Raw genomic sequence first — 27,500 nt, forward strand, 5'->3', positions numbered from 1 at the left:
CTCAGTAGATATGGTCTGTACTTCTCTTATTTGCATTTAGTAGTTTTGGGACAACATGGAGGTATGTTGTGTTGGAAAATAACATTACAACTTTCACTATGAGGTTAACTATTGATACCAACAAAACCTGTCACAGGCAATGGCTTTCTCCAGCAGTGGTTGATATGTGCTGTCCTGTCCTCTGGTTAAGGTGTAGACCAGGTATGAATGATGGGTTTTGGGTCAGGTCCCAGTTTAGTCCATGGGACTAGAGGTTAAAGTTTAAGCTGAAGATTTGAGTTTTAAGTCAGGGCACACACACACACACACACACACACACACACACACACACACACACACACCTATGACAGTAGTTTCAGGTACAGGGTTCAAAGTTACAGATTCAAAGTTTGTGGGTTAAAGTTCACAGTTCACTCAATCCCATCGTCTAGGCGATAGCGTTCTCCAGTGGTTCCTTCTCGTCCGCGCTGCCGTGATCGCCCTTACTCGTCTCCTCACTCTTCTTCAGCTCCCGCTGGTACTTGGCCATGAGGGCGGCGTAGGCACAGCCGTACACCGCTGCAGCCAGCATCATCATCAACACGATGCCACACACCACGCCAGTCACGATCACCGTGGCGATGGCATGACGCAGGTTCACCGGGCGAGGTCTCTGCTTGGGCTCGCACTCAGGGAGACCACTTCCCCCTCCTCCATACCCCTCCCCTATTCCCAGGGGGCCGTGCGGGTTGCCATTGCCGTGTGTGTTGCCGTGGGTGTGACCCCTGTTGGACCTGTCAGACTCCAGGTGGTGTATGTTGGAGAACAGGTAGTTGTAGCTGGTGGTCATGCAGGAATGGAAGAGCTGGTAGGGAACATTCTGGAGATCTTTGTCCTTCATCTCCTCTGGTTTGGAGCAGGAGACCTCATCCACCACTCCACCTGGAAATGGAGAGAGAGTGAGATGGTGGTGAGAGGGAGGGAGGTTATTATATCAATAGAAACCCTGAATGCCTTAAACCTTTCTGCTATATAAAATACCACTGCTGCAGGTGTTTTCCATGCTATGGTTCTAATGCTAGGGAGTAAACAGGCAGTACAAGTGTGATGACTGACTCTATGTCCGTGTGTTGTCACTTGTTGAGAACAGCCATGCAATGACACTTCCTGTCACAATTACCTTTAATCACAGTAGCTAGCACTGACCTGAATAAGGCTACCTGAGATCTGAGATAGTAATTACCAGAGGAACTTAATTTATTTTTTAGATGAAATGACCCGACTTAACGAGTGTGTCCTGATTCTGTTAATGACTGAACATTCAAATATGAGGCAGTAAAGAGCATGGTAGACAAGTTAATAGTCAGGATATAACCTTCTCTCTCTATCTCTCTCTCTCTCTCTCTCTCTCTCTCTCTCTCTCTCTCTCTCTCTCTCTCTTCCTCCCCCTCTCTCTCTCTCCTACTCACTCTCTCTCTCTCTCTCTCTCTCTCTCTCTCTCTCTCTCTCTCTCTCTCTCTCTCTCTCTCTCTCTCAATTCAATTCAATTCAATTCAAGGGCTTTATTGGCATGGGAAACATGTGTTAACATTGCCAAAGCAAGCGAGGTAGATAATATGCAAAAGTGAAATAAACAATAAAAATTAACAGTAAACATTACACATACAGACGTTTCAAAACAATAAAGACATTACAAATGTCACATTATATATATATATATATATATATATACAGTGTTATAACAATGTACAAATGGTTAAAGTACAAAAGGGAAAATAAATAAACATAAATATGGGTTGTATTTACAATGGTGTTTGTTCTTCACTGGTTGCCCTTTTCTCGTGGCAACAGGTCACAAATCTTGCTGCTGTGATGGCACACTGTAGAATTTCACCCAGTAGATATGGGAGTTGATCAAAATTTGATATTTTTTTCGAATTCTTTGTGAATCTGTGTAATCTGAGGGAAATATGTGTCTCTAATATGGTCATACATTGGGCAGGAGGTTAGGAAGTGCAGCTCAGTTTCCACCTCATTTTGTGGGCAGTGAGCACATAGCCTGTCTTCTCTCTCTCTCTCTCTCTCTCTCTCTCTCTATCCTGCTCTCTCTCTCTCTCTCTCTCTCTCTCTCTCTCTCTCTCTCTCTCTCTCTCTCTGTAGATGTACTCATTATATTATAACTTTATAATTATATTATTATAACTTTCAGATTGGATGGCCTTTACAAAGGGAAATTAGTTGTATGTAGGTTGAGTGTGTGACAGCATTTGTACTTAGCCACACATGTCCTCTGATGAGTGTGTTGTGTTTGTGTGTTTATCTTTCTGACAGGGATGGTCAGCAGTTTTTTCCTTATGATTACATTCATTCGTTAGGCCTGATCTTAATTCATCTGCATCTGAGAGATGGCGATGATGCGTTCTGAACTGATTGTAGGAATTCATAGCCATGCTCATCTTTTTATTCCTCTGTTTATAATGCATCTGTCCATTAGCTCAACAGACTGACAGGTACATTCATCCCGCCCCCACACACGTTAACACTACAGTCACACATTCACACTACACCAGCCATTACATGAGGAGGAATAACCAAACAAAGTTCCCCTCTCTCCTCCTCCCTTCTGTTCTCTCACTCTTTGTATTTGAGGTGCATGTGCCAGTGGTTAGCATGCTCATACTGATGTAGGATCTTGATTTGAGCCAGTTTGCTACAGTAGGAAATCATCCTGCAGCAACTGGAAATGTGAATTATTATGTGGATTGTAATAATAGTTGTTTTCGTATGGGTTGATACATTTTTTCAGAAAGAAAAATCAAGTCTGACATTTCAAAGTGGAAATTTCAAACTTCAAAATACTTTTTAAACCTCAAATACACGAGGAGTTTTACAATTCCTTCATTGCATAAAAGCTTTCCTGTAACAGGGTTATCAAATTATGATCCTACATCTGTATTCAGCCACATTCCTGTTGCTGGGTCCAGACTGTGGCACCACAGGGATCAGCTGTGACATTACATTACCCACACATTACTTATCTGATAAAAATAACATGATAAACCACACACACATTCACATGGGTGCACACACACTCTCTTTGCTAATTGGACGACAGTTTTAGCTTAATCCGCAATGTGGCACTGGAGGAGGGGTATTACATGTTTTGATTACAGATTTGCATAATGGGGTTTTTGGCTCAGAGTGGGTGTGGGTCTGTGTACCGTATGTATGTGCACATGCATTGTCCCTGTCCTCATTCTCAGTAGAGGTCAATAGCATGTTTTGTAAGCAGTGAGGGATGGTGACATGTGTTGCCAGCTTTGAGGATAGCTGGTAAAACTCTGGAACTGTGAAACTGTACTTATGCCATTGGTTGTAACTAGTTCACAGGCTGCTTAAACCCCATCCACATGACTCAACTGGCCCCCATCCGTCCTTCCATCCATCCATCCATCCATCCGTCCATCCATCCATCCATCCATCCGTCCATCCATCCATCCATCCGTCCTCACCTCTGAAGAGGAAGGTCTCCAGCCACAGTTTGAGGCCTATGACCTGGCAGTCACACCTCCAGGGGTTCCCTTTCAGGCTTAGATGACCCAGGCCCTCCAGGTTCTCCAGTAGGGACTTGTCCAGCCGCTGCAGCCTGTTGTGGGCTAGCCCTAGCTGGGACAGGTTCCTCAGGCTCTCCCCCATAGCACCAGGCAGACCCGTCAGACTGGGCACAGAACAGAGGAGGTCAATGATACAACTGGTGGAGGTGGGAGAGTGATTGGGTACAAGATATTTATCATCTCATAGAGATTGTATGGGTACCTGTTGTGGGACAGATCTAGGTGTGATAGAGATCGTATTGGCCCTAGCAGTCTTCTGTCCAGTTCTCTCAGGGCGTTACTGGCCAGACTGAGACGTTGTAGCCCTCTCAGACCGAGTAGTGTAGAGGGAGACACAGACGTGATGGAGTTATTGGATAGGTCCAAAACACGCAGCAGGGGCGTGTCTCGGAATGCCATGGAAACCAGCCCTCGGATACGGTTGTCTTGGAGATGGAGTTCTAGAGTGTCGGGTTGGAGATGGCGAGGGATGTCATATAAGCCCCGCCCTCGGCAATCGACGACTTTCGTCCGGCCGTCACAGACACAACCCTTAGGACAGGAGAGGGATAGAGGGAGGAGGAGGGAGAGGAGGATAGATACTACTACAACAGCTGGAGAGAGAGAGAGAGAGAGAGAGAGAGAGAGAGAGAGAGAGAGAGAGAGAGAGAGAGAGAGAGAGAGAGAGATCAGATACACACCTATTCACACAAACAACTTTACAGTCACACTTTATAGTCAATTGTGAAACAACCATAAATATTTAACTCTTTAAATCTGAAGGTTTCTTTAGTTCAAAGAAGAGATACATATCTTCTTCCCAAGGTCTGACACACACACACACACACACACACACACACACACACACACACACACATACACACACACACACAACCACACACACACACACACACACACACACACACACACACAACCACACACACACACACACACACACACACACATACACACACACACACAACCACACACACACACACACACACAACCACACACACACACACACACACACACACATACACACACACACACAACCACACACACACACCAGATATTGGGTATTTGATCCTCTGCGGGCCTCATTGAAATAACTTCCTGTGTCTATTTGGTCTGGGACATAGTGATATTTATAGTGTCAGGATCTGAGAGGGGATACGGTGGGTAGATGTGATACTCTGAGAGCAGCCTGGCAACACTCCTCATAGACACCAGAGTTGAGTTGTAATAGTATCAGACAAGGTGAAAGGGGAGGTATCAGTGTGATCTCGTGGTCTCTCTCTCCAGCTGTGCAGAGAGCTTGTCAGAGAGGGTAATTATTTGTGAACTTGGAGGAGGGTACCAACCAACGCCTCAGGTAAAGCACAAATGACTCACATGAATGTCATGTACCACATGACTTACCAGTGGTGGAAAAAGTACTTCATTGACATACTTGAGTAAAATACTACTTGGGTAAAAGTCTAAAAGTATCTGGTTTTAAATGCACTTAAGTACAGTGGTGGAAAAAGTACTACATTTTTGTACTTGAGTAAAAGTACAAAGTATGTTATACATCAAATTCCTTATATTAAGCAAACCAGATGGTACGATTTTCTTGTTTTTTAATGATTTTATGGACAGTCAGGGGCACACTCCAACACTCAGATCATTTACAAACACAGTGTTTGTGTTTAGTGAGTCCGCCAGATCAGAGGCAGAAGGGATGACAACACGTTATATTTATAGGTGTGGGAATTGGACCATATTGCTGTCCTGCCTGAGAATATAAAATGTAGTGAGTACTTTTGGGTGTCAGGGAAAATGTATGGAGTAAAAAGTACATATTGTCTTTAAGAATGTCGTGGAGTAAAAAGTACATATTGTCTTTAAGAATGTCGTGGAGTAAAAAGTACATATTGTCTTTAAGAATGTCGTGGAGTAAAAAGTACATATTGTCTTTAAGAATGTCGTGGAGTAAAAAGTACATATTGTCTTTAAGAATGTTGTGGAGTAAAAAGTACAAATTGTCTTTAAGAATGTCGTGGAGTAAAAAGTACAAATTGTCTTTAAGAATGTCGTGGAGTAAAAAGTTAAAAGTTGTTAAAAATATAAATAGTAAAGTACTGAACAAAAAACATCTTCAGTACTTCTTCAACATATTTTAACTTAGTTACTTTACGCCACTTACTCAACACACACACACACACACACACACACACACACACACACACACACACACACACACACACACACACACACACACACACACACACACACAACACACAGAAAGACATAATGACAATGTGACGATAATATTGCCACGACATAGTTATTAGACAGAATCATACTGTTGAGTTATTGAGTTGTCAGATTTCCTCTAACAGTAGCCCTGCTGACGCTCCAGTGTTCCATGTATCTGTTATCTGTTCCACTCGTTCTCTTACCTGTCATATTAGCTTCTTGTCCCCTGGCCAGGTCAGTCGTTCTTGGGTGAGCGGAGAGCGGCGGAGGTGGCTGAAAGCTGGTTACTGATCCTTTAGCAGTCCAGTTAGAGCCTGATTAGAAGTCCGTGTAGCTTCTTGTTCAGTTCTGGTTAGCTTCCAATTAGCAGTCTGTTAGCAATCCATGAGCTGTCCAGTTAGCCTTCTCGTTGAGGTTCGATCCTTAGCCGTCGGATAGCATGCATTAGCAGCCACAGCTACGTTGGTAAGTTGTAAAGGTTTGGTATGGTAGAGCAATGCCCAGTGGGAGGGAGGAATAGAAGGGGTCAGGGATCAGCGACAGAAGCACTCAGTGCCCTCAGGACCCCAAGCCCTGACTCTATGGGTGGTAAACCCCATCAGAGCAGAGAGATCAGAACAGAGCAGTAGCCTCCACTGCCAGCTAGCAAGCATGGGAATAACAGCACTGGACTGACTCTCTCTCTCTATATATATATATGTATCTCTCTCTCTCTCTCTCTCTTTCTCCCTCTCTCTCTCTGGATCTGTCTCATTGGCCAGCTTGGTTGTTCACTCACATGTCTGGTTATTCTCTCTCGCTCTCTCTCTCTCTCACTCTATCTCTTCCTCTCTCTGTCTTCTCTCTTCCTCTCTCACTCACTATCCCTTCTTCAAAAACATATCCGTATTATATATTGATTTCTATATCACTCGTTACTCTTTCTCAATCTAATCCTCTCCTCTCTCTCTCAATGCAATTCAATTAAATTCAATCGGCATTATTGGCATGGGAAACATATGTAAACATTTTCAAAGCAAGTGAGGTAGATAATATACAATACTGAAATAAACAATACAAATTATCTCGCTCTCTCGCTCTCTCGCTCTTTCTCTCTCTCCAGTGAAGCATGTTGTGTTGAGGATGACGGTGTGTCATCTCACAGTGGACAGCTGTGCCTTTTTTAAAACACTGTACGCTCACACACACACAAACACACATACACACCTACATACTTATACACGCAGTCATACATGCTTGTTCGTCTGGCTCTGATGACATTACGCTTGAGCCGCAGGCAGAAAGGCTTGCCGAACATGCCCTCAGCCACAACACACACACACACGTACAAGCAAACTTACACACCCATACACACACAGCATGGATGTTAAGCTTTTGTGATATGCGTGTGTAAGAGGAGTTTGCATGTAAAAGGATTGTAAAAGATTGCCTCTCTTGCTCAGATGAAGCATAGGAAGGCAGGCAGGAGATAGAGAAGGAGAGAGAAAGACACAGATTGAGCTAAATGAGGAAATCATTTTGAATAATGGGTGTTATTTAAGCACAAAAGCTGATGACCCTCCCTCCCTCCCTCCCTCCCTCCCACATTTCATCCCTCCTTCATCCATCTCTCATCCCTTCATCTTGTAACAGGGTTCACAGCGTTTCTCATGCTGCTCACAAGCTCTTTATATAACAAGCTTATAATTAGTGAATTTATTTCAGCAGATGCTTCACTACAACAGCCAGAGGTCGGCTTCAGTGAGGTTATCACACACACGCAGGTACACACGCGCGCACACACTCACACAAACGCAAACACACACACGCACACATGCACACACACACACACACAATGTTGCAGTCGGTTATGGATAGCCCCGCAGTGTCCAAATGATTTGGATTGAATATGGATAGACACCACATGAATGTAATTCTCTGGATTTTGAAGTTTAGCAATTACATCTGGTCGTCTGAAGCTCAGTTGGTAGAGCATGACACATGCAATGCCTGGATAGAGGGTTTACTTCCTGGGACCACCCGTAGGTAAAAGCTATGCACTGTAAGTCACTAGTCTGCTAGATGGCATACAGTATATACTGTATGTGTTAGCAATACTATTTCACAGGTCAGATATAGTGGTGGAAATGTTTTAAAATGAAAAGACTACATTTGTCAACAACACTTGGATGTGCTGCTGATATGTTCTTACTAGAGCTCTCGTTAGTTTAATGAGATATGAGGGATGTCAGGAAATATTTAAAATTACTGATTAGTGTTGTGTCAAGCTGTGTTTTGTTTTCATGTACACATCTTACTATCTTACTAACTATCTTACTACCCCCTCTGACTGCATACCCCCGCTGACTGCATAATAAATACCCCCTCTGACTGCATACCCCCTCTGACTGCATACCCCCTCTCACTGCATACTGCATACCCCCTTGACTGCATACTGCATACCCCCTCTGACTGCATACCCCCTCTGACTGCATAATAAATACCCCCTCTGACTGCATAATAAATACCCCCTCTGACTACATAATAAATACCCCCTCTGACTGCATACCCCCTCTGACTACATAATAAATACCCCCTCTGACTACATAATAAATACCCCCTCTGACTACATAATAAATACCCCCTCTGACTGCATACCCCCTCTGACTACATAATAAATACCCCCTCTGACTGCATAATAAATACCCCATCTGACTGCATAATAAATACCCCCTCTGACTGCATAATAAATACCCCCTCTGACTACATAATAAATACCCCCTCTGACTGCATACCCCCTCTGACTACATAATAAATACCCCCTCTGACTGCATAATAAATACCCCATCTGACTGCATAATAAATACCCCCTCTGACTGCATAATAAATACCCCCTCTGACTGCATAATAAATACCCCCTCTGACTACATAATAAATACCCCCTCTGACTGCATAATAAATACCCCCTCTGACTACATAATAAATACCCCCTCTGACTACATAATAAATACCCCCTCTGACTGCATAATAAATACCCCCTCTGACTACATAATAAATACCCCCTCTGACTGCATAATAAATACCCCATCTGACTGCATAATAAATACCCCCTCTGACTGCATAATAAATACCCCCTCTGACTACATAATAAATACCCCCTCTGACTACATAATAAATACCCCCTCTGACTACATAATAAATACCCCCTCTGACTACATAATAAATACCCCCTCTGACTTCATAATAAATACCCCATCTGACTGCATAATAAATACCCCCTCTGACTGCATAATAAATACCCCCTCTGACTGCATAATAAATACCCCCTCTGACTGCATAATAAATACCCCCTCTGACTACATAATAAATACCCCCTCTGACTGCATACCCCCTCTGACTACATAATAAATACCCCCTCTGACTACATAATAAATACCCCCTCTGACTACATATTAAATACCCCCTCTGACTGCATACCCCCTCTGACTACATAATAAATACCCCCTCTGACTGCATAATAAATACCCCCTCTGACTGCATAATAAATACCCCATCTGACTGCATAATAAATACCCCCTCTGACTGCATAATAAATACCCCCTCTGACTGCATAATAAATACCCCATCTGACTGCATAATAAATACCCCCTCTGACTGCATACCCCCTCTGACTACATAATAAATACCCCCTCTGACTGCATAATAAATACCCCATCTGACTGCATAATAAATACCCCATCTGACTGCATAATAAATACCCCCTCTGACTACATAATAAATACCCCCTCTGACTGCATAATAAATACCCCATCTGACTGCATAATAAATACCCCCTCTGACTGCATAATAAATACCCCCTCTGACTGCATACCCCCTCTGACTACATAATAAATACCCACTCTGACTACATAATAAATACCCACTCTGACTACATAATAAATACCCACTCTGACTGCATAATAAATACCCCCTCTGACTACATAATAAATACCCCCTCTGACTGCGTAATAAATACCCCCTCTGACTGCATAATAAATACCCCCTCTGACTGCATAATAAATACCCCATCTGACTGCATAATAAATACCCCCTCTGACTACATAATAAATACCCCCTCTGACTGCATAATAAATACCCCCTCTGACTGCATAATAAATACCCCCTCTGACTACATAATAAATACCCCCTCTGACTGCATACCCCCTCTGACTACATAATAAATACCCCCTCTGACTGCATAATAAATACCCCCTCTGACTGCATAATAAATACCCCCTCTGACTGCATAATAAATACCCCCTCTGACTGCATAATAAATACCCCCTCTGACTGCATAATAAATACCCCCTCTGACTGCATAATAAATACCCCCTCTGACTACATAATAAATACCCCCTCTGACTGCATAATAAATACCCCCTCTGACTGCATAATAAATACCCCCTCTGACTGCATACTCCCTCTGACTGCATAATAAATACCCCCTCTGACTGCATAATAAATACCCCCTCTGACTGCATAATAAATACCCCATCTGACTGCATAATAAATACCCCATCTGACTGCATAATAAATACCCCCTCTGACTACATAATAAATACCCCCTCTGACTGCATAATAAATACCCCATCTGACTGCATAATAAATACCCCCTCTGACTGCATAATAAATACCCCCTCTGACTGCATACCCCCTCTGACTACATAATAAATACCCACTCTGACTACATAATAAATACCCACTCTGACTACATAATAAATACCCACTCTGACTGCATAATAAATACCCCCTCTGACTACATAATAAATACCCCCTCTGACTGCATAATAAATACCCCCTCTGACTGCATAATAAATACCCCCTCTGACTGCATAATAAATACCCCATCTGACTGCATAATAAATACCCCCTCTGACTACATAATAAATACCCCCTCTGACTGCATAATAAATACCCCCTCTGACTGCATAATAAATACCCCCTCTGACTACATAATAAATACCCCCTCTGACTGCATACCCCCTCTGACTACATAATAAATACCCCCTCTGACTGCATAATAAATACCCCCTCTGACTGCATAATAAATACCCCCTCTGACTGCATAATAAATACCCCCTCTGACTGCATAATAAATACCCCCTCTGACTGCATAATAAATACCCCCCCTGACTGCATAATAAATACCCCCTCTGACTACATAATAAATACCCCCTCTGACTGCATAATAAATACCCCCTCTGACTGCATAATAAATACCCCCTCTGACTGCATACCCCCTCTGACTGCATAATAAATACCCCCTCTGACTGCATAATAAATACCCCCTCTGACTGCATAATAAATACCCCATCTGACTGCATAATAAATACCCCCTCTGACTACATAATAAATACCCCCTCTGACTGCATAATAAATACCCCCTCTGACTGCATAATAAATACCCCCTCTGACTGCATAATAAATACCCCCTCTGACTGCATAATAAATACCCCCTCTGACTACATAATAAATACCCCCTCTGACTGCATAATAAATACCCCCTCTGACTGCATAATAAATACCCCCTCTGACTGCATAATAAATACCCCCTCTGACTACATAATAAATACCCCCTCTGACTGCATAATAAATACCCCCTCTGACTGCATAATAAATACCCCCTCTGACTGCATAATAAATACCCGATCTGACTGCATAATAAATACCCCCTCTGACTACATAATAAATACCCCCTCTGACTGCATAATAAATACCCCCTCTGACTGCATAATAAATACCCCCTCTGACTGCATAATAAATACCCCCTCTGACTGCATAATAAATACCCCCTCTGACTACATAATAAATACCCCCTCTGACTGCATAATAAATACCCCCTCTGACTACATAATAAATACCCCATCTGACTGCATAATAAATACCCCCTCTGACTGCATAATAAATACCCCCTCTGACTGCATAATAAATACCCCATCTGACTGCATAATAAATACCCCCTCTGACTACATAATAAATACCCCCTCTGACTGCATAATAAATACCCCCTCTGACTGCATAATAAATACCCCCTCTGACTGCATAATAAATACCCCCTCTGACTGCATAATAAATACCCCCTCTGACTGCATAATAAATACCCCCTCTGACTACATAATAAATACCCCCTCTGACTACATAATAAATACCCCCTCTGACTGCATAATAAATACCCCCTCTGACTGCATAATAAATACCCCCTCTGACTACATAATAAATACCCCCTCTGACTGCATAATAAATACCCCATCTGACTGCATAATAAATACCCCCTCTGACTACATAATAAATACCCCCTCTGACTGCATAATAAATACCCCATCTGACTGCATAATAAATACCCCCTCTGACTACATAATAAATACCCCCTCTGACTGCATACCCCCTCTGACTGCATACCCCCTCTGACTGCATACTGCATACCCCCTCTGACTGCATACCCACTCTGACTGCATACTGCATACCCCCTCTGACTGCATACTGCATACCCCCTCTGACTGCATACTGCATACTGCATACCCCCTCTGACTGCACTACAGGGGAGCTATAAAAGAGATTAAAATTACTTAATCCCCATACACACCTTCCATGACCCACTTACAGCGCGCGCACACACACACACACACACACACACACACACACACACACACACACACACACACACACACACACACACAATATAAAAACACTGACAGGACTATCATTTTATCACAACCAAATAAAGTTGACCGGCAGCTGATTCAAACCCTCTCAGTGCATGGCAACTCTCAGTAGACACCATGTACAGTAGGAGGCTTGGATACTGTGAGACTGTTGCCGTCTTTCAGCTGAATATCCTCTGTATGTTATTTCACTAGTGATCTTGTGTTTTCTGAACTGATTTCTCATGTGCTGGGATTGTAGTGAAGATACGCTCTAAGGCAAACTCACCACTTTGCTTTTAAATCACTGCTTCTCTCTGACAGCACAGTGTGTGTTTGTGTGTTTGCATGTGTGTGTGTGTGTGTGTGAGAGAGAGAAAGAGAGCGAGAGAGAGAGAGAGAGAGAGAGAGAGAGTGGCATGCAGGGCTTATATATGCCCCTGTGCAGTGAGCTACATACATATGACACAGGCACTAACATTCTTAGATTTGTTAGAGTCATAATCATGGGACGTTCTGAACCAGGATGTCATGTTCCCTGTAGTTGTTTTGAATAAGCTTGTAATGTTCCCTATAGCTGTTTTGAACCAGGTTGTCTTGATCCCTGTAGCTGTTTTGAACCAGGTTGTCTTGATCCCTGTAGCTGTTTTGAACCAGGTTGTCTTGATCCCTGTAGCTGTTTTGAACCCTGTTGTCATATTCCATGTAGCTGTTTTGAACGAGGATGTCATGTTCCCTGTAGCTGTTTTGAACCATGTTGTAATGTTCCCTGTAGCTGTTTTGAACCAGGAAGTCATGTTCCCTGAAAAAGTTTTGAACCCGAATGTCATGTTCCCTGTAGCTGTTTTGAACCAGGAAGTCATGTTCCCTGTAGCTGTTTTGAACCAGGAAGTCAAGATCCCTGTAGATGTTTTTGAATAAGGTTGTCATGTTCCCTGTAGCTGTATGGAACCAGGTTGTCATGTTCCCTGTACCTGACTGATCTGTTTACCATTTTGGTAGGCTAGGAATCTGACTGGTTTAATGTCGGGCCCTCTCTACTGTCTCTCTAAACACACGCACACACACACACACACACACACACACACACACACACACACACACACACACACACACACACACACACACACACACACACACACACACACAGGAAAGTGGAAATCCCTAAGCCGTCCAAATGAATTTTCTATTCAAATAACATCAGATTAGTTGTCTGTTTTCCTTTCTTTTTTCCCTGCCACAAGTCATCTCATCTACTATGTCATGTCACGCCATTCATTCATTCATTGATTCATTCATCTTCTTTTTTTTCACGTGAAGCACTCATTTGTCATTATTCTGTTTTTTCAGTCTTCAGTGATTAGCCCCACCATGTTGCTCAGTGTGGGTGTTTGTATTATTGCTGCCCAACATCTTAAATTAGACCCTTCCCACCCCGCTTCTGACCCAGTCGCTGAAAGACTATGCTTCTGACGAGATAAACTGCACCTGTTCCTCTTTGCTGGGTCTGTGTGTGTGTGTGTGTGTGTGTGTGTGTGTGTGTGTGTGTGTGTGTGTGTGTGTGTGTGTGTGTGTGTGACATCCCTTCCACATGCCTCCAGCCATATTGTGAGTCAGTTTGACTCTGGCGTGTTCACAGGAGCATGAGAAGAGCACAAAATACAAACCTGACCTAGATCCACACACGCACACACACGCGCACACACAGACACACAGACACACACACACACACACACACACACACACACACACACACACACACACAGACACACACACACACCTACAGACATGGATGGTCACATTTTGTTTCCTGGTTAAAAATCTTGACAGCCATTAATGACATGATGGTATGAGGTATGAGGTAACAGAATGTTTTTTCTCAGATCGTGAAATACCTTTTGCTTGTGTGAGTGAGCATGTTAAGTGTGTGTTATAGAAACCATACAGAACCGTATGTGGCTAGCAATCCTCCATCTTGATGCTCCTCCTCCCTCCCTCTCTGGTCAAATATCAGGGTGAAACATAGCTTTTCTCTGGTTACAAAGCCTCCTGTTAACATGGCAGTCTCCTGTGATGTTATGAACACCTGAGGAGAACAGCAGGAGTGGGTCAGGGGTGGGGGTGTAACAGCAGAGAAAGAAGGGCAGGATGGTGGAGTGAGGGAGGGGCTGTGGTAAATCCATAGATCCTGCCTTGGCTGTCTCTGAGACAGCTCACACATTCCATGTTCCATGCCAGGGATTTGATTCCCGGCTGGAATTCTGTCCAGATCTGTGTGTCTAGCTACTCGCTGTGTGTCTAGCTACCCGCTGTGTGTCTTGCCACCGGCTGTGTGTCTAGCTACCCGCTGTGTGTCTAGCTACCCGCTGTGTGTCTAGCTACCCGCTGTGTGTCTAGCTACCGGCTGTGTGTCTAGCTACCCGCTGTGTGTCTAGCTACCCGCTGTGTGTCTAGCTACCCGCTGTGTGGCTAGCTACCCGCTGTGTGTCTAGCTACCGGCTGTGTGTCTAGATACCCGCTGTGTGTCTAGCTACCCGCTGTGTGTCTAGCTACCGGCTGTGTGTCTAGCTACCCGCTGTGTGTCTAGCTACCCGCTGTGTGTCTAGCTACCAGCTGTGTGTCTAGCTACCCGCTGTGTGTCTAGCTACCCGCTGTGTGTCTAGCTACCCGCTGTGTGTCTAGCTACCCGCTGTGTGAGCAGCTCTATACTTCCAGTATGTTATCTACAATCTTAGAAAAAAAGAGTTCCAAAAGGGTTCTTATTCTGTCCCCATAATGGAACACTTTGTGTAAAGGATTTTACATGGAACTCAAAAGGGTTCTACCTGGAACCAAAGGGTTCTTCAAGGGGTTCTCATATGGGGACAACCAAAGAAGCCTTTTAGGTTCTAGATAGCACCTTTTTTTAGGGGGAAAAAGACGTGGGGGCAGGCAGACACGTGGGATGGATTTAGTGTGGACACGGAGAGACAGAGGGTTTGGTTTGAGTCATGGCCATGGCCATGGGTAAATGTTGCTTTTGGACATTGGTTCATAGAGACTGTCGTGTTGACACATACACGCATGGACACACACACACACACACACACACACACACACACACACACACACACACACACACACACACACACACACACACACACACACACACACATGCAGACACACACACACACACACACACACACACACACACTGCTTTGCATGTTCACAGATAGACAGGCCCTAACAGGCTTTTCACAGTGAGATATCACAGCCTAAAGCTGTCTTTCTACCAAGGTTACTGACATTAACTAACCTCAACACTATCCCACTGTCCCATGGCCATATTGGTGTCTCAGAAAACATTTCACTCTTCTAAGTCAGTGCCTGACCCAATTTAAAGCCACACTCCTCAATCTTGGATCCCCCCCAGAGTGAGTCATAAACATTAGTGTTTTAGCAAATACATAGGAGTTCCTGCTGTTCTTTGAAGCTGCTCCGGTGTTTGTAATGTCCCTTCTGCAGGGAGGTGTGTAGTTGTGACATCGCTGTCCAACAAATCATACACACACACACGCGCGCACAGACACACACACACACGCACACACACACACACACACACACACACACAGAGAGAGAGAAAAAAAATGCACAAACACACACACACAGAATCACAATGAAACACACAGACAGGAGAGTATACAGACACAGTTCTGGGGCCATAATGTCAACGTGGTGCTGTCTCCTCTCTTCCAGCTGTGGGGATCCAGATGAAGCTGGAGTTTTTCCAAAGGAAGTTCTGGACAGCCAGCCGACAGGTAAACACACACACACGCACATAAGCACCCAAACTTAGGCAACAATGATAACAACACATGATGCTTGTGTAAATAGAAAGTGTGTATCTCACATTATTGTATTGTGTTGCAGTGTGCAGCGTTGGATGGGAGATGTTCTATAAGCTGTGATAATGAGGTGAGTTGGATGACTTCACTCTACTAGAACTTCACTTACTGTAAACATGTTATTCTTCCTCTCCCTTCCTCTTCATACTCCTCCTCTCTCCTCATCCTCCTCCTTTCTCCTCATCCTTCTCCTCTCTCCTCGCCCTCCTCTTCTCTCCTATCTCATCATCCTTATCCTCCTCATCTCTCCTCACCCTCCTCTTTTCTCCTATCTCCTCATCCTCCTTATCCTCCTCATCTCTCCTCATCCTCCTCATCTCTCATTATCCTCCTCTCTCATCCTCCTCCTTTCTCCTCATCCTTCTCCTCTCTCCTCGCCCTCCTCTTCTCTCCTATCTCATCTTCCTTATCCTCCTCATCTCTCCTCATCCTCCTCTTTTCTCCTATCTCCTCATCCTCCTTATCCTCCTCCTTTCTCCTCATCCTTCACCTCTCTCCTCGCCCTCCTCTTCTCTCCTTTCTCATCATCCTTATCCTCCTCATCTCTCCTCATCCTCCTCTTTTCTCCTATCTCCTCATCCTCCTTATCCTCCTCATCTCTCCTCATCCTCCTCATCTCTCATTATCCTCCTCTCTCATCCTCCTCCTTTCTCCTCATCCTTCTCCTCTCTCCTCGCCCTCCTCTTCTCTCCTATCTCATCTTCCTTATCCTCCTCATCTCTCCTCATCCTCCTCTTTTCTCCTATCTCCTCATCCTCCTTATCCTCCTCATCTCTCCTCATCCTCCTCTTTTCTCCTATCTCCTCATCCTCCTTATCCTCCTCATCTCTCCTCATCCTTCTCATCTCTCATTATCCTCCTCCTCTCTCCTCTCTCCTCACTCCTCATCCTCCTCCTCTCTCCTCTGTCTCCTCTTCCTCTCCTTCTGCTATATTTACTTGATGATGACATCCCCTTCTCTCTTCTCTGTCCTCCTCATCTCTCCTCTCTCCTCCTCCTCTCCCCTCTCTGCCTCCTCTTCAGAACATCAACTGTTACCTGATAGACAACAATGGCTTCATCCTGGTTGCAGAGGACTACTCTCTGGTAAGATGTTAAATCTCACACTGCACTGTCTCTCTGTCTGTGTGTATGTCTGGAGAGATGATGGATCACAGATAAGGTGGGCTCTTATCCCACTGTACTGTTGTCTGTATGTCTTAAAGGAAAACTCCACCCAAAAAGTATATTTTGGTGTTTGTTTCATTAGTCTATTGTTGACATAGTCCCAAAAATGTTTTGCATGTCAGCATGTTTTCAAGATATACTGTATAACTTTCAAAATACAGAAATACAGCCGGTGTGCTGCGTTTCGCATCATATGATGTTACAGTTTTTAACAATCACTTTGGCACTAATTACAGAACCTTGTGGCCATTTTTCAAAACTAGACACAAATCTCAAAACGGTCATCACTTGTAACACAGGCTGTCCAATGTTCAAAACATTGCATTGTGCATTCATATCTTTAAAGAAACCTTGCACTTGCAGAATCATTGGTTCAAATAACACATTTATCATGAAATACCATAGGAAGATTCATTTAGATCACCCACACACAAGATACTGAAAGTTTCACTGTGTAGTTGTTCGTACAATCATTAAATATTGTAGTACAAGATATGTGAAACATTGTCTCATTATGGTACTACATACAGTGCCTTGCGAAAGTATTCGGCCCCCTTGAACTTTGCGACCTTTTGCCACATTTCAGGCTTCAAACATAAAGATATAAAACTGTATTTTTTTTGTGAAGAATCAACAACAAGTGGGACACAATCATGAAGTGGAACAACATTTATTGGATATTTCAAACTTTTTTACAAATCAAAAACTGAAAAATTGGGCGTGCAAAATTATTCAGCCCCTTTACTTTCAGTGCAGCAAACTTTCTCCAGAAGTTCTGTTACGGTGCGTGAATGAGGACCCAAAAGCGAATTAACTTAAACAGAGCTTCTTTAATTACCAAACATAGGTAGGCTCAGACGGACCGGCAGATTCCGACAGGACAAGACAAGGTTACAGCAAACATGACGACAGTCTGGTTCAGGCATGAAACACAACAAACAAGAATCCGACAAGGACAGTAACAAAAACAGAGAGAGATATAGGGGACTAATCAGAGGGAAAAGGGGAACAGGTGGGAGAAGGGGTGACGAGGTAGTCAAGAGGAGACAAGGAACAGCTGGGGGAAAGCGGGGGAGAAAAGGTAACCTAACAACGACCAGCAGAGGGAGACAGGGTGAAGGGAAAGGACAGAGACAAGACACAACATGACAGTACATGACAGTACCCCCCCACTCACCGAGCGCCTCCTGGCGCACTCGAGGAGGAAACCTGGCGGCAACGGAGGAAATCCTCGATCAGCGCACGGTCCAGCACGTCCCGAGAGGGAACCCAACTCCTCTCCTCAGGACCGTACCCCTCCCAATCTACGAGGTACTGGTGACCACGGCCCCGAGGACGCATGTCCAAAATTCTACGGACCCTGTAGATGGGTGCGCCCTCGACAAGGATGGGGGGGGGGGGGGGAAGACGAGCGGGGGCGCGAAGGACGGGCTTGATGCAGGAGACATGGAAGACCGGGTGGACGCGACGAAGGTATCGCGGAAGAAGAAGTCGAACTGCGACAGGATTAATGACCCGAGAAATACGGAACGGACCAATGAACCGCGGGGTCAACTTGCGAGAAGCCGTCTTAAGGGGAAGGTTCTGAGTGGAGAGCCAAACTCTCTGACCGCGACAATATCTAGGACTCTTAGTTCTACGCTTATTAGCAGCCCTCACAGTCTGCGTCCTATAACGGCAAAGTGCAGACCTGACCCTCTTCCAGGTGCGCTCGCAACGTTGGACAAAAGCCTGAGCGGAGGGGACGCTGGACTCGGCGAACTGAGATGAGAACAGCGGAGGCTGGTACCCGAGGCTACTCTGAAAAGGAGATAGCCCGGTCGCAGACGAAGGAAGCGAGTTGTGGGCGTATTCTGCCCAGGGGAGCTGTTCTGACCAAGACGCAGGGTTGCGAAAAGAAAGACTGCGTAAGATGCGACCAATAGTCTGATTGGCCCGTTCTGCTTGACCGTTAGACTGGGGGTGAAAGCCGGAAGAGAGACTGACGGAAGCCCCAATCAAACGGCAAAACTCCCTCCAAAATTGAGACGTGAATTGCGGACCTCTGTCCGAAACGACGTCTGACGGAAGGCCATGAATTCTGAAAACATTCTCGATGATGATTTGTGCCGTCTCTTTAGCAGAAGGAAGCTTAGCAAGGGGAATGAAATGAGCCGCCTTAGAGAACCTATCGACAACCGTAAGAATAACAGTCTTCCCCGCTGACGAAGGCAGTCCGGTGACAAAATCTAAGGCGATGTGAGACCACGGTCGAGAGGGAATAGGAAGCGGCCTGAGACGGCCGGCAGGAGGAGAGTTACCGGACTTAGTCTGCGCGCAGACCGAACAAGCAGCCACGAAACGACGCGTGTCATGCTCCCGGGTGGGCCACCAAAAACGCTGGTGAATGGAAGCAAGCGTACCCCGAACGCCAGGGTGGCCGGCTAACTTGGCAGAGTGAGCCCACTGAAGAACGGCCAGACGAGTAGGAACGGGAACGAAAAGAAGGTTCCTAGGACAAGCGCGCGGCGACGGAGTGTGAGTGAGCGCTTGTTTTACCTGCCTCTCAATTCCCCAGACAGTCAACCCGACAACACGCCCCTCAGGGAGAATCCCCTCGGGGTCAGTGGAGGCTACTGAAGAACTGAAGAGACGAGACAAAGCATCAGGCTTGGTGTTCTTAGAGCCCGGACGATAAGAAATCACGAACTCGAAACGAGCGAAAAACAGCGCCCAACGCGCCTGACGCGCATTAAGTCGTTTGGCAGAACGGATGTACTCAAGGTTCCTATGGTCAGTCCAAACGACAAAAGGAACAGTCGCCCCCTCCAACCACTGTCGCCATTCGCCTAGGGCTAACCGGATGGCGAGCAGTTCGCGGTTACCCACATCATAGTTACGTTCCGACGGCGACAGGCGATGAGAAAAATACGCGCATGGGTGGACCTTGTCGTCAGAGAGGGAGCGCTGAGAAAGAATGGCTCCCACGCCCACCTCTGACGCGTCAACCTCGACAACGATCTGTCTAGAGACGTCAGGTGTAACAAGGATAGGAGCGGATGTAAAACGATTCTTGAGGAGATCAAAAGCTCCCTGGGCGGAAACGGACCACTTAAAGCACGTCTTGACAGAAGTAAGGGCTGTGAGAGGAGCTGCCACCTGACCGAAATTACGGATGAAACGACGATAGAAGTTCGCGAAGCCGAGAAAGCGCTGCAGCTCGACGCGTGACTTAGGGACGGGCCAATCAATGACAGCTTGGACCTTAGCGGGATCCATCTTAATGCCTTCAGCGGAAATAACAGAACCGAGAAATGTGACGGAGGAGGCATGAAAAGTGCACTTCTCAGCCTTCACAAAAAGACAATTCTCTAAAAGGCGCTGGAGGACACGTCGAACGTGCTGAACATGAATCTGGAGTGACGGTGAAAAAATCAGGATATCGTCAAGGTAAACGAAAACAAAGATGTTCAGCATGTCTCTCAGGACATCATTGACTAATGCCTGAAAGACAGCTGGAGCGTTAGCGAGGCCGAAAGGAAGGACCCGGTATTCAAAGTGCCCTAACGGAGTGTTAAACGCCGTCTTCCACTCGTCCCCCTCCCTGATGCGCACGAGATGGTCAGCGTTACGAAGGTCCAACTTAGTGAAAAACCTGGCTCCCTGCAGGATCTCGAAGGCTGAAGACATAAGAGGAAGCGGATAACGATTCTTCACTGTTATGTCATTCAGCCCTCGATAATCTATGCAGGGGCGCAGAGACCCGTCCTTCTTCTTGACAAAAAAAAACCCCGCTCCGGCGGGAGAGGAGGAGGGGACTATGGTACCGGCGTCAAGAGCTACAGACAAATAATCTTCGAGAGCCTTACGTTCGGGAGCCGACAGAGAGTATAGTCTACCCCGGGGGGGGGGGGGTGGTTCCCGGAAGGAGATCAATACTACAATCATACGACCGGTGTGGAGGAAGAGAGGTGGCCCTGGACCGACTGAACACCGTGCGCAGATCGTGATATTCCTCCGGCACCCCTGTCAAATCACCAGGCTCCTCCTGTGAAGAAGAGTCAGAGGAAACAGGAGGGATAGCAGACATTAAACATTTCACATGACAAGAGACGTTCCAGGAGAGGATAGAATTACTAGACCAATTAATGGAAGGATTATGACAAACTAGCCAGGGATGGCCCAAAACAACAGGTGTAAAAGGTGAACGAAAAATTAAAAAAGAAATGGTTTCACTATGATTACCAGAAACAGTGAGGGTTAAAGGTAGCGTCTCACGCTGAATCCTGGGGAGAGGACTACCATCCAGGGCGAACAAGGCCGTGGGCTCCTTTAACTGTCTGAGAGGAATGTCATGTTCCCGAGCCCAGGTCTCGTCCATAAAACAGCCCTCCGCCCCAGAGTCTATTAAGGCACTGCAGGAAGCTGACGAACCGGTCCAGCGTAGATGGACCGACAAGGTAGTGCAGGATCTTGAAGGAGAGACAGGAGTAGTAGCGCTCACCAGTAGCCCTCCGCTTACTGACGAGCTCTGGCCTTTTACTGGACATGAAGTGACAAAATGACCAGCGGAACCGCAATAGAGACAGAGGCGGTTGGTGATTCTCCGTTCCCTCTCCTTAGTCGAGATGCGGATACCTCCCAGCTGCATGGGCTCAGCACCCGAGCCGGCAGAGGAAGATGGTAGTGATGCGGAGAGGGGAGCGACGGAGAGCGCGAGCTCCTTTCCACGAGCTCGGTGACGAAGATCAACCCGTCGCTCAATGCGAATAGCGAGTTCAATCAAGGAATCCACGCTGGAAGGAACCTCCCGGGAGAGAATCTCATCCTTTACCTCTGCGCGGAGACCCTCCAGAAGACGAGCGAGCAAGGCCGGCTCGTTCCAGCCACTGGAGACAGCAAGAGTGCGAAACTCAATAGAGTAGTCTGTTATGGATCGATTGCCTTGACATAGGGAAGACAGGGCCCTGGAAGCCTCCTTCCCAAAAACAGATTGATCAAAAACCCGTATCATCTCCTCCTTAAAGTCCTGATACTGGTTAGTACACTCAGCCCTTGCCTCCCAGATTGCCGTGCCCCACTCACGAGCCCGTCCAATAAGGAGAGATATGACGTAGGCGACACGAGCAGTGCTCCTGGAGTAAGTGTTGGGCTGGAGAGAAAACACAATATCACACTGGGTGAGGAACGAGCGGCATTCAGTGGGCTCCCCAGAGTAACACGGCGGGTTATTGATTCTGGGCTCCGGAGATTCGAAAGCCCTGGAAGTGGCCGGTGGATCGAGGCGGAGATGGTGAACCTGTTCTGTGAGGTTGGAGACTTGGGTGGCCAGGGTCTCAACGGCATGTCGAGCAGCAGACACTTCCTGCTCGTGTCTGCCTAGCATCGCTCCCTGGATCCCGACGGCTGAGTGGAGAGGATCCGAAGTCGCTGGGTCCATTCTTGGTCGGATTCTTCTGTTACGGTGCGTGAATGAGGACCCAAAAGCGAATTAACTTAAACAGAGCTTCTTTAATTACCAAACATAGGTAGGCTCAGACGGACCGGCAGATTCCGACAGGACAAGACAAGGTTACAGCAAACATGACGACAGTCTGGTTCAGGCATGAAACACAACAAACAAGAATCCGACAAGGACAGGAACAAAAACAGAGAGAGATATAGGGGACTAATCAGAGGGAAAAGGGGAACAGGTGGGAGAAGGGGTGACGAGGTAGTCAAGAGGAGACAAGGAACAGCTGGGGGAAAGCGGGGGAGAAAAGGTAACCTAACAACGACCAGCAGAGGGAGACAGGGTGAAGGGAAAGGACAGAGACAAGACACAACATGACAGTACATGACAAGTTCAGTGAGGATCTCTGAATGATCCAATGTTGACCTAAATGACTAATGATGATAAATACAATCCACCTGTGTGTAATCAAGTCTCCGTATAAATGCACCTGCACTGTGATAGTCTCAGAGGTCCGTTAAAAGCGCAGAGAGCATCATGAAGAACAAGGAACACACCAGGCAGGTCCGAGATACTGTTGTGAAGAAGTTTAAAGCCGGATTTGGATACAAAAAGATTTCCCAAGCTTTAAACATCCCAAGGAGCACTGTGCAAGCGATAATATTGAAATGGAAGGAGTATCAGACCACTGCAAATCTACCAAGACCTGGCCGTCCCTCTAAACTTTCAGCTCATACAAGGAGAAGACTGATCAGAGATGCAGCCAAGAGGCCCATGATCATTCTGGATGAACTGCAGAGATCTACAGCTGAGGTGGGAGACTCTGTCCATAGGACAACAATCAGTCGTATATTGCACAAATCTGGCTTTTATGGAAGAGTGGCAAGAAGAAAGCCATTTCTTAAAGATATCCATAAAAAGTGTTGTTTAAAGTTTGCCACAAGCCACCTGGGAGACACACCAAACATGTGGAAGAAGGTGCTCTGGTCAGATGAAACCAAAATGTAACTTTTTGGCAACAATGCAAAACGTTATGTTTGGCGTAAAAGCAACACAGCTGAACACACCATCCCCACTGTCAAACATGGTGGTGGCAGCATTATGGTTTGGGCCTGCTTTTCTTCAGCAGGGACAGGGAAGATGGTTAAAATTGATGGGAAGATGGATGGAGCCAAATACAGGACCATTCTGGAAGAAAACCTGATGGAGTCTGCAAAAGACCTGAGACTGGGATGGAGATTTGTCTTCCAACAAGACAATGATCCAAAACATAAAGCAAAATCTACAATGGAATGGTTCAAAAATAAACATATCCAGGTGTTAGAATGGCCAAGGCAAAGTCCAGACCTGAATCCAATCGAGAATCTGTGGAAAGAACTGAAAACTGCTGTTCACAAATGCTCTCCATCCAACCTCACTGAGCTCGAGCTGTTTTGCAAGGAGGAATGGGAAAAAATGTCAGTCTCTCGATGTGCAACACTGATAGAGACATACCCCACCGACTTACAGCTGTAATCGCAGCAAAAGGTAGCGCTACAAAGTATTAATTTAAGGGGGCTGAATCATTTTGCACGCCCAATTTTTCAGTTTTTGATTTGTTAAAAAAGTTTTAAATATCCAATAAATGTCGTTCCACTTCATGATTGTGTCCCACTTGTTGTTGATTCTTCACAAAAAAATACAGTTTTATATCTTTATGTTTGACGCCTGAAATGTGGCAAAAGGTCGCAAAGGCACTGTATAAATGCATCACTGTAAAATGACTAGTAGAGAGAATACTACAGACACAGTGGAATCACTGAACAAAACCTGAAGTGTATTGACAAAATAAAATAAAATCACAACATAGGTTTCTTTAAATCAAAGCAAAAATAATTAGCTACAAAAAATACAAAAATGACAGTAAAATGTCAACTGCTGTGTTCCTCACCTGGCTTACTGTAAAACATCACTGCAGTGTTCCTCACCTGGCTTACTGTAAAACATCACTGCAGTGTTCCTCACCTGGCTTACTGTAAAACATCACTGCAGTGTTCCTCACCTGACTTACTGTAAAACATCACTGCAGTATTCCTCACCTGGCTTACTGTAAAACATCACTGCAGTGTTCCTCACCTGACTTACTGTAAAACATCACTGCTGTGTTCCTCACCTGGCTTACTGTAAAACATCACTGCAGTGTTCCTCACCTGACTTACTGTAAAACATCACTGCAGTATTCCTCACCTGGCTTACTGTAAAACATCACTGCTGTGTTCCTCACCTGACTTACTGTAAAACATCACTGCAGTGTTCCTCACCTGGCTTACTGTAAAACATCACTGCTGTGTTCCTCACCTGACTTACTGTAAAACATCACTGCTGTGTTCCTCACCTGACTTACTGTAAAACATCACTGCTGTGTTCCTCACCTGGCTTACTGTAAAACATCACTGCAGTGTTCCTCACCTGACTTACTGTAAAACATCACTGCAGTATTCCTCACCTGGCTTACTGTAAAACATCACTGCTGTGTTCCTCACCTGGCTTACTGTAAAACATCACTGCAGTATTCCTCACCTGGCTTACTGTAAAACATCACTGCTGTGTTCCTCACCTGACTTACTGTAAAACATCACTGCAGTGTTCCTCACCTGGCTTACTGTAAAAAGCAAAACAAAGGCTTAATTACTGGGCTATATTTCCTACAACCCTGTCTTGTGGATTTGGCCACGGGTTCTCATCCACACCACTATGGATGTTTTCATTAGCCAAACATCTTGGGAAGAATCTTTGGGCATGGCGAATCCAGGCCTGACACTGGTCTGCCATGATGTCATAGCATGCGTTATCCATGGCCTGGAGAAGGGTGGCTTGTTCGTGAGGGCTCCTATCATATACCTTCCACTTCCATGTGGAGAAAAAATTCTCAATAATGTTAAGGAAAGGAGAGTATGAGGGTAAGTACAGGGTGGTAAATTGTGGATGGGCCTGAAACCATGCTTGCACCATTTGAGCATGATGGAACCTGACATTATCCCACACAATGACATAGGTCACGCCATCAGCTCTACAGACCTGATTTAGCTCATCAAGGAAGGTTACAAGGAGAGCTGCATTATATGATCCAATACGAGGTCTGCGTCTCACCACACCATCTTCCGATATAGCCGCACACATGTTGTTGGACTCACGTTGTCCAGGTACTTGGATGGTTGCCCGCTGGCCAATGAAATTCCAACCACTCCTCCTTGTCTTGGTCAGGTTGAAGCCTGCCTCATCCAAAAAGAGGAATTTGTGATGGCTTTCATCAGCATCCAGCTCCATCACCTTCTTAAAATATATTTTGGAAAGACAATTACTGACTAAAATGATATAGAATTTTTGGTAAATTCTTCACAACAGGAATCTTGAAACTGAACATACCTGAACATACTCAGTCCTCAGTTACTTCACTCTGTCTGCATTTCTTTCAAAAGGCACACAGTATAGTTGTTTTGGAGACACCTGGTGCCTTTTCAGCATGCGTGCAACAGTCGGCAAACTTATGGCTTCCACATTGTTGAACATGTCTTCATGGCCAAGATGTGCTGTCAAATTTCTGTAAGGCGAATATAATTTCTGGCCCGAACCAAATTGACCACAGCCCGCTCTTGTTGGTCAGTCAGAATTTTGCCTCTGCCTCCCCTATTTGGCTGAGTCTCCATTCTGCAGGTGAAAATTACAGTAAGAACACATTTAGTCACATCACCTACTCTGTGGTACACATTGGCATACAGTATACAGTCATTTGACAATTGAGAGTAGCCTAATGTTTACTGCATGCTGAAGACTTACCGGTTCTCATTGCAGAAAGTTCTGATGATTGAGGCCACGGTTGATCTTCGGAGGTTTGGTTGAATCATTGCAGTTGCCTCAGTCATTGTCATGCCATGATTTACGACATAGTCTACAACTATTGCTTGGGTTTCATTGGACACTCTTTGCTGTTGCTGCCGCTGTCTTGGTCCGTGGCCTTGTCCTCTACCACGTTCCCCCATACCTCTCAAACGAGGCCCACGACAACCTCTCGGAAGGGGTGCTTGGTCCGTGGCCTTGTCCTCTACCACGTTCCCCCATACCTCTCAAACGAGGCCCACGACAACCTCTCAGAAGGGGTGCTTGGTCTGTGGCCTTGTCCTCTATCACGTTCCCCCACACCTCTCAAACGAGGCTCACGATCACCTCTCAGAAGGGGTGCTTGGTCCGTGGCCTTGTCCTCTATCACGTTCCCCACACCTCTCAAACGAGGCCCACGACCACCTCTCAGAAGGGGTGCTTGGTCCGTGGCCTTGTCCTCTACCACGTTCCCCCACACCTCTCAAACGAGGCCCACGACAACCTCTCAGAAGGGGTGCTTGGTCCGTGGCCTTGTCCTCTATCACGTTCCCCCACACCTCTCAAACGAGGCTCACGATCACCTCTCAGAAGGGGTGCTTGGTCCGTGGCCTTGTCCTCTACCACGTTCCCCCACACCTCTCAAACGAGGCCCACGACCACCTCTCAGAAGGGGTGCTTGTCCCCTGCCATT

At 45.7% G+C, this 27,500-nt stretch overlaps 2 protein-coding genes and 1 pseudogene across 2 annotated transcripts in view; 1 reads left to right on the forward strand and 2 right to left on the reverse strand.

Moving 5' to 3' along the window:
* The window catches only part of lrtm1 (leucine rich repeat transmembrane protein 1), a 7,875-nt gene extending 771 nt beyond the window's left edge, over positions 1-7,104 (reverse strand). The window contains exons 1-4 of the mRNA XM_021566949.3: positions 6,014-7,104; positions 3,796-4,186; positions 3,492-3,697; positions 1-921 (exon numbers count right to left, since the gene is read on the reverse strand). The exon at positions 1-921 is cut by the window's left edge and continues 771 nt beyond it. Coding sequence (XP_021422624.3) covers positions 428-921; positions 3,492-3,697; positions 3,796-4,186; positions 6,014-6,020 — 1,098 coding nt within the window. The 5' untranslated portion in view covers positions 6,021-7,104 and the 3' untranslated portion in view covers positions 1-427. The remainder of the gene's footprint in view (positions 922-3,491; positions 3,698-3,795; positions 4,187-6,013) is intronic.
* Positions 1-27,500, forward strand: part of cacna2d3a (calcium voltage-gated channel auxiliary subunit alpha2delta 3a) — a 324,461-nt gene that overhangs the window by 264,435 nt on the left and 32,526 nt on the right. The window contains exons 27-29 of the mRNA XM_036947559.2: positions 16,205-16,266; positions 16,379-16,423; positions 17,377-17,439. Coding sequence (XP_036803454.1) covers positions 16,205-16,266; positions 16,379-16,423; positions 17,377-17,439 — 170 coding nt within the window. The remainder of the gene's footprint in view (positions 1-16,204; positions 16,267-16,378; positions 16,424-17,376; positions 17,440-27,500) is intronic.
* Positions 17,751-27,500, reverse strand: part of LOC149976968 (uncharacterized) — a 9,831-nt pseudogene continuing 81 nt past the window's right edge.

This window comes from Oncorhynchus mykiss, chromosome 16 (genome assembly GCF_057628025.1).
Source record: "Oncorhynchus mykiss isolate SJ-2025 chromosome 16, ASM5762802v1, whole genome shotgun sequence".
NCBI lineage: Eukaryota > Metazoa > Chordata > Actinopteri > Salmoniformes > Salmonidae > Oncorhynchus > Oncorhynchus mykiss.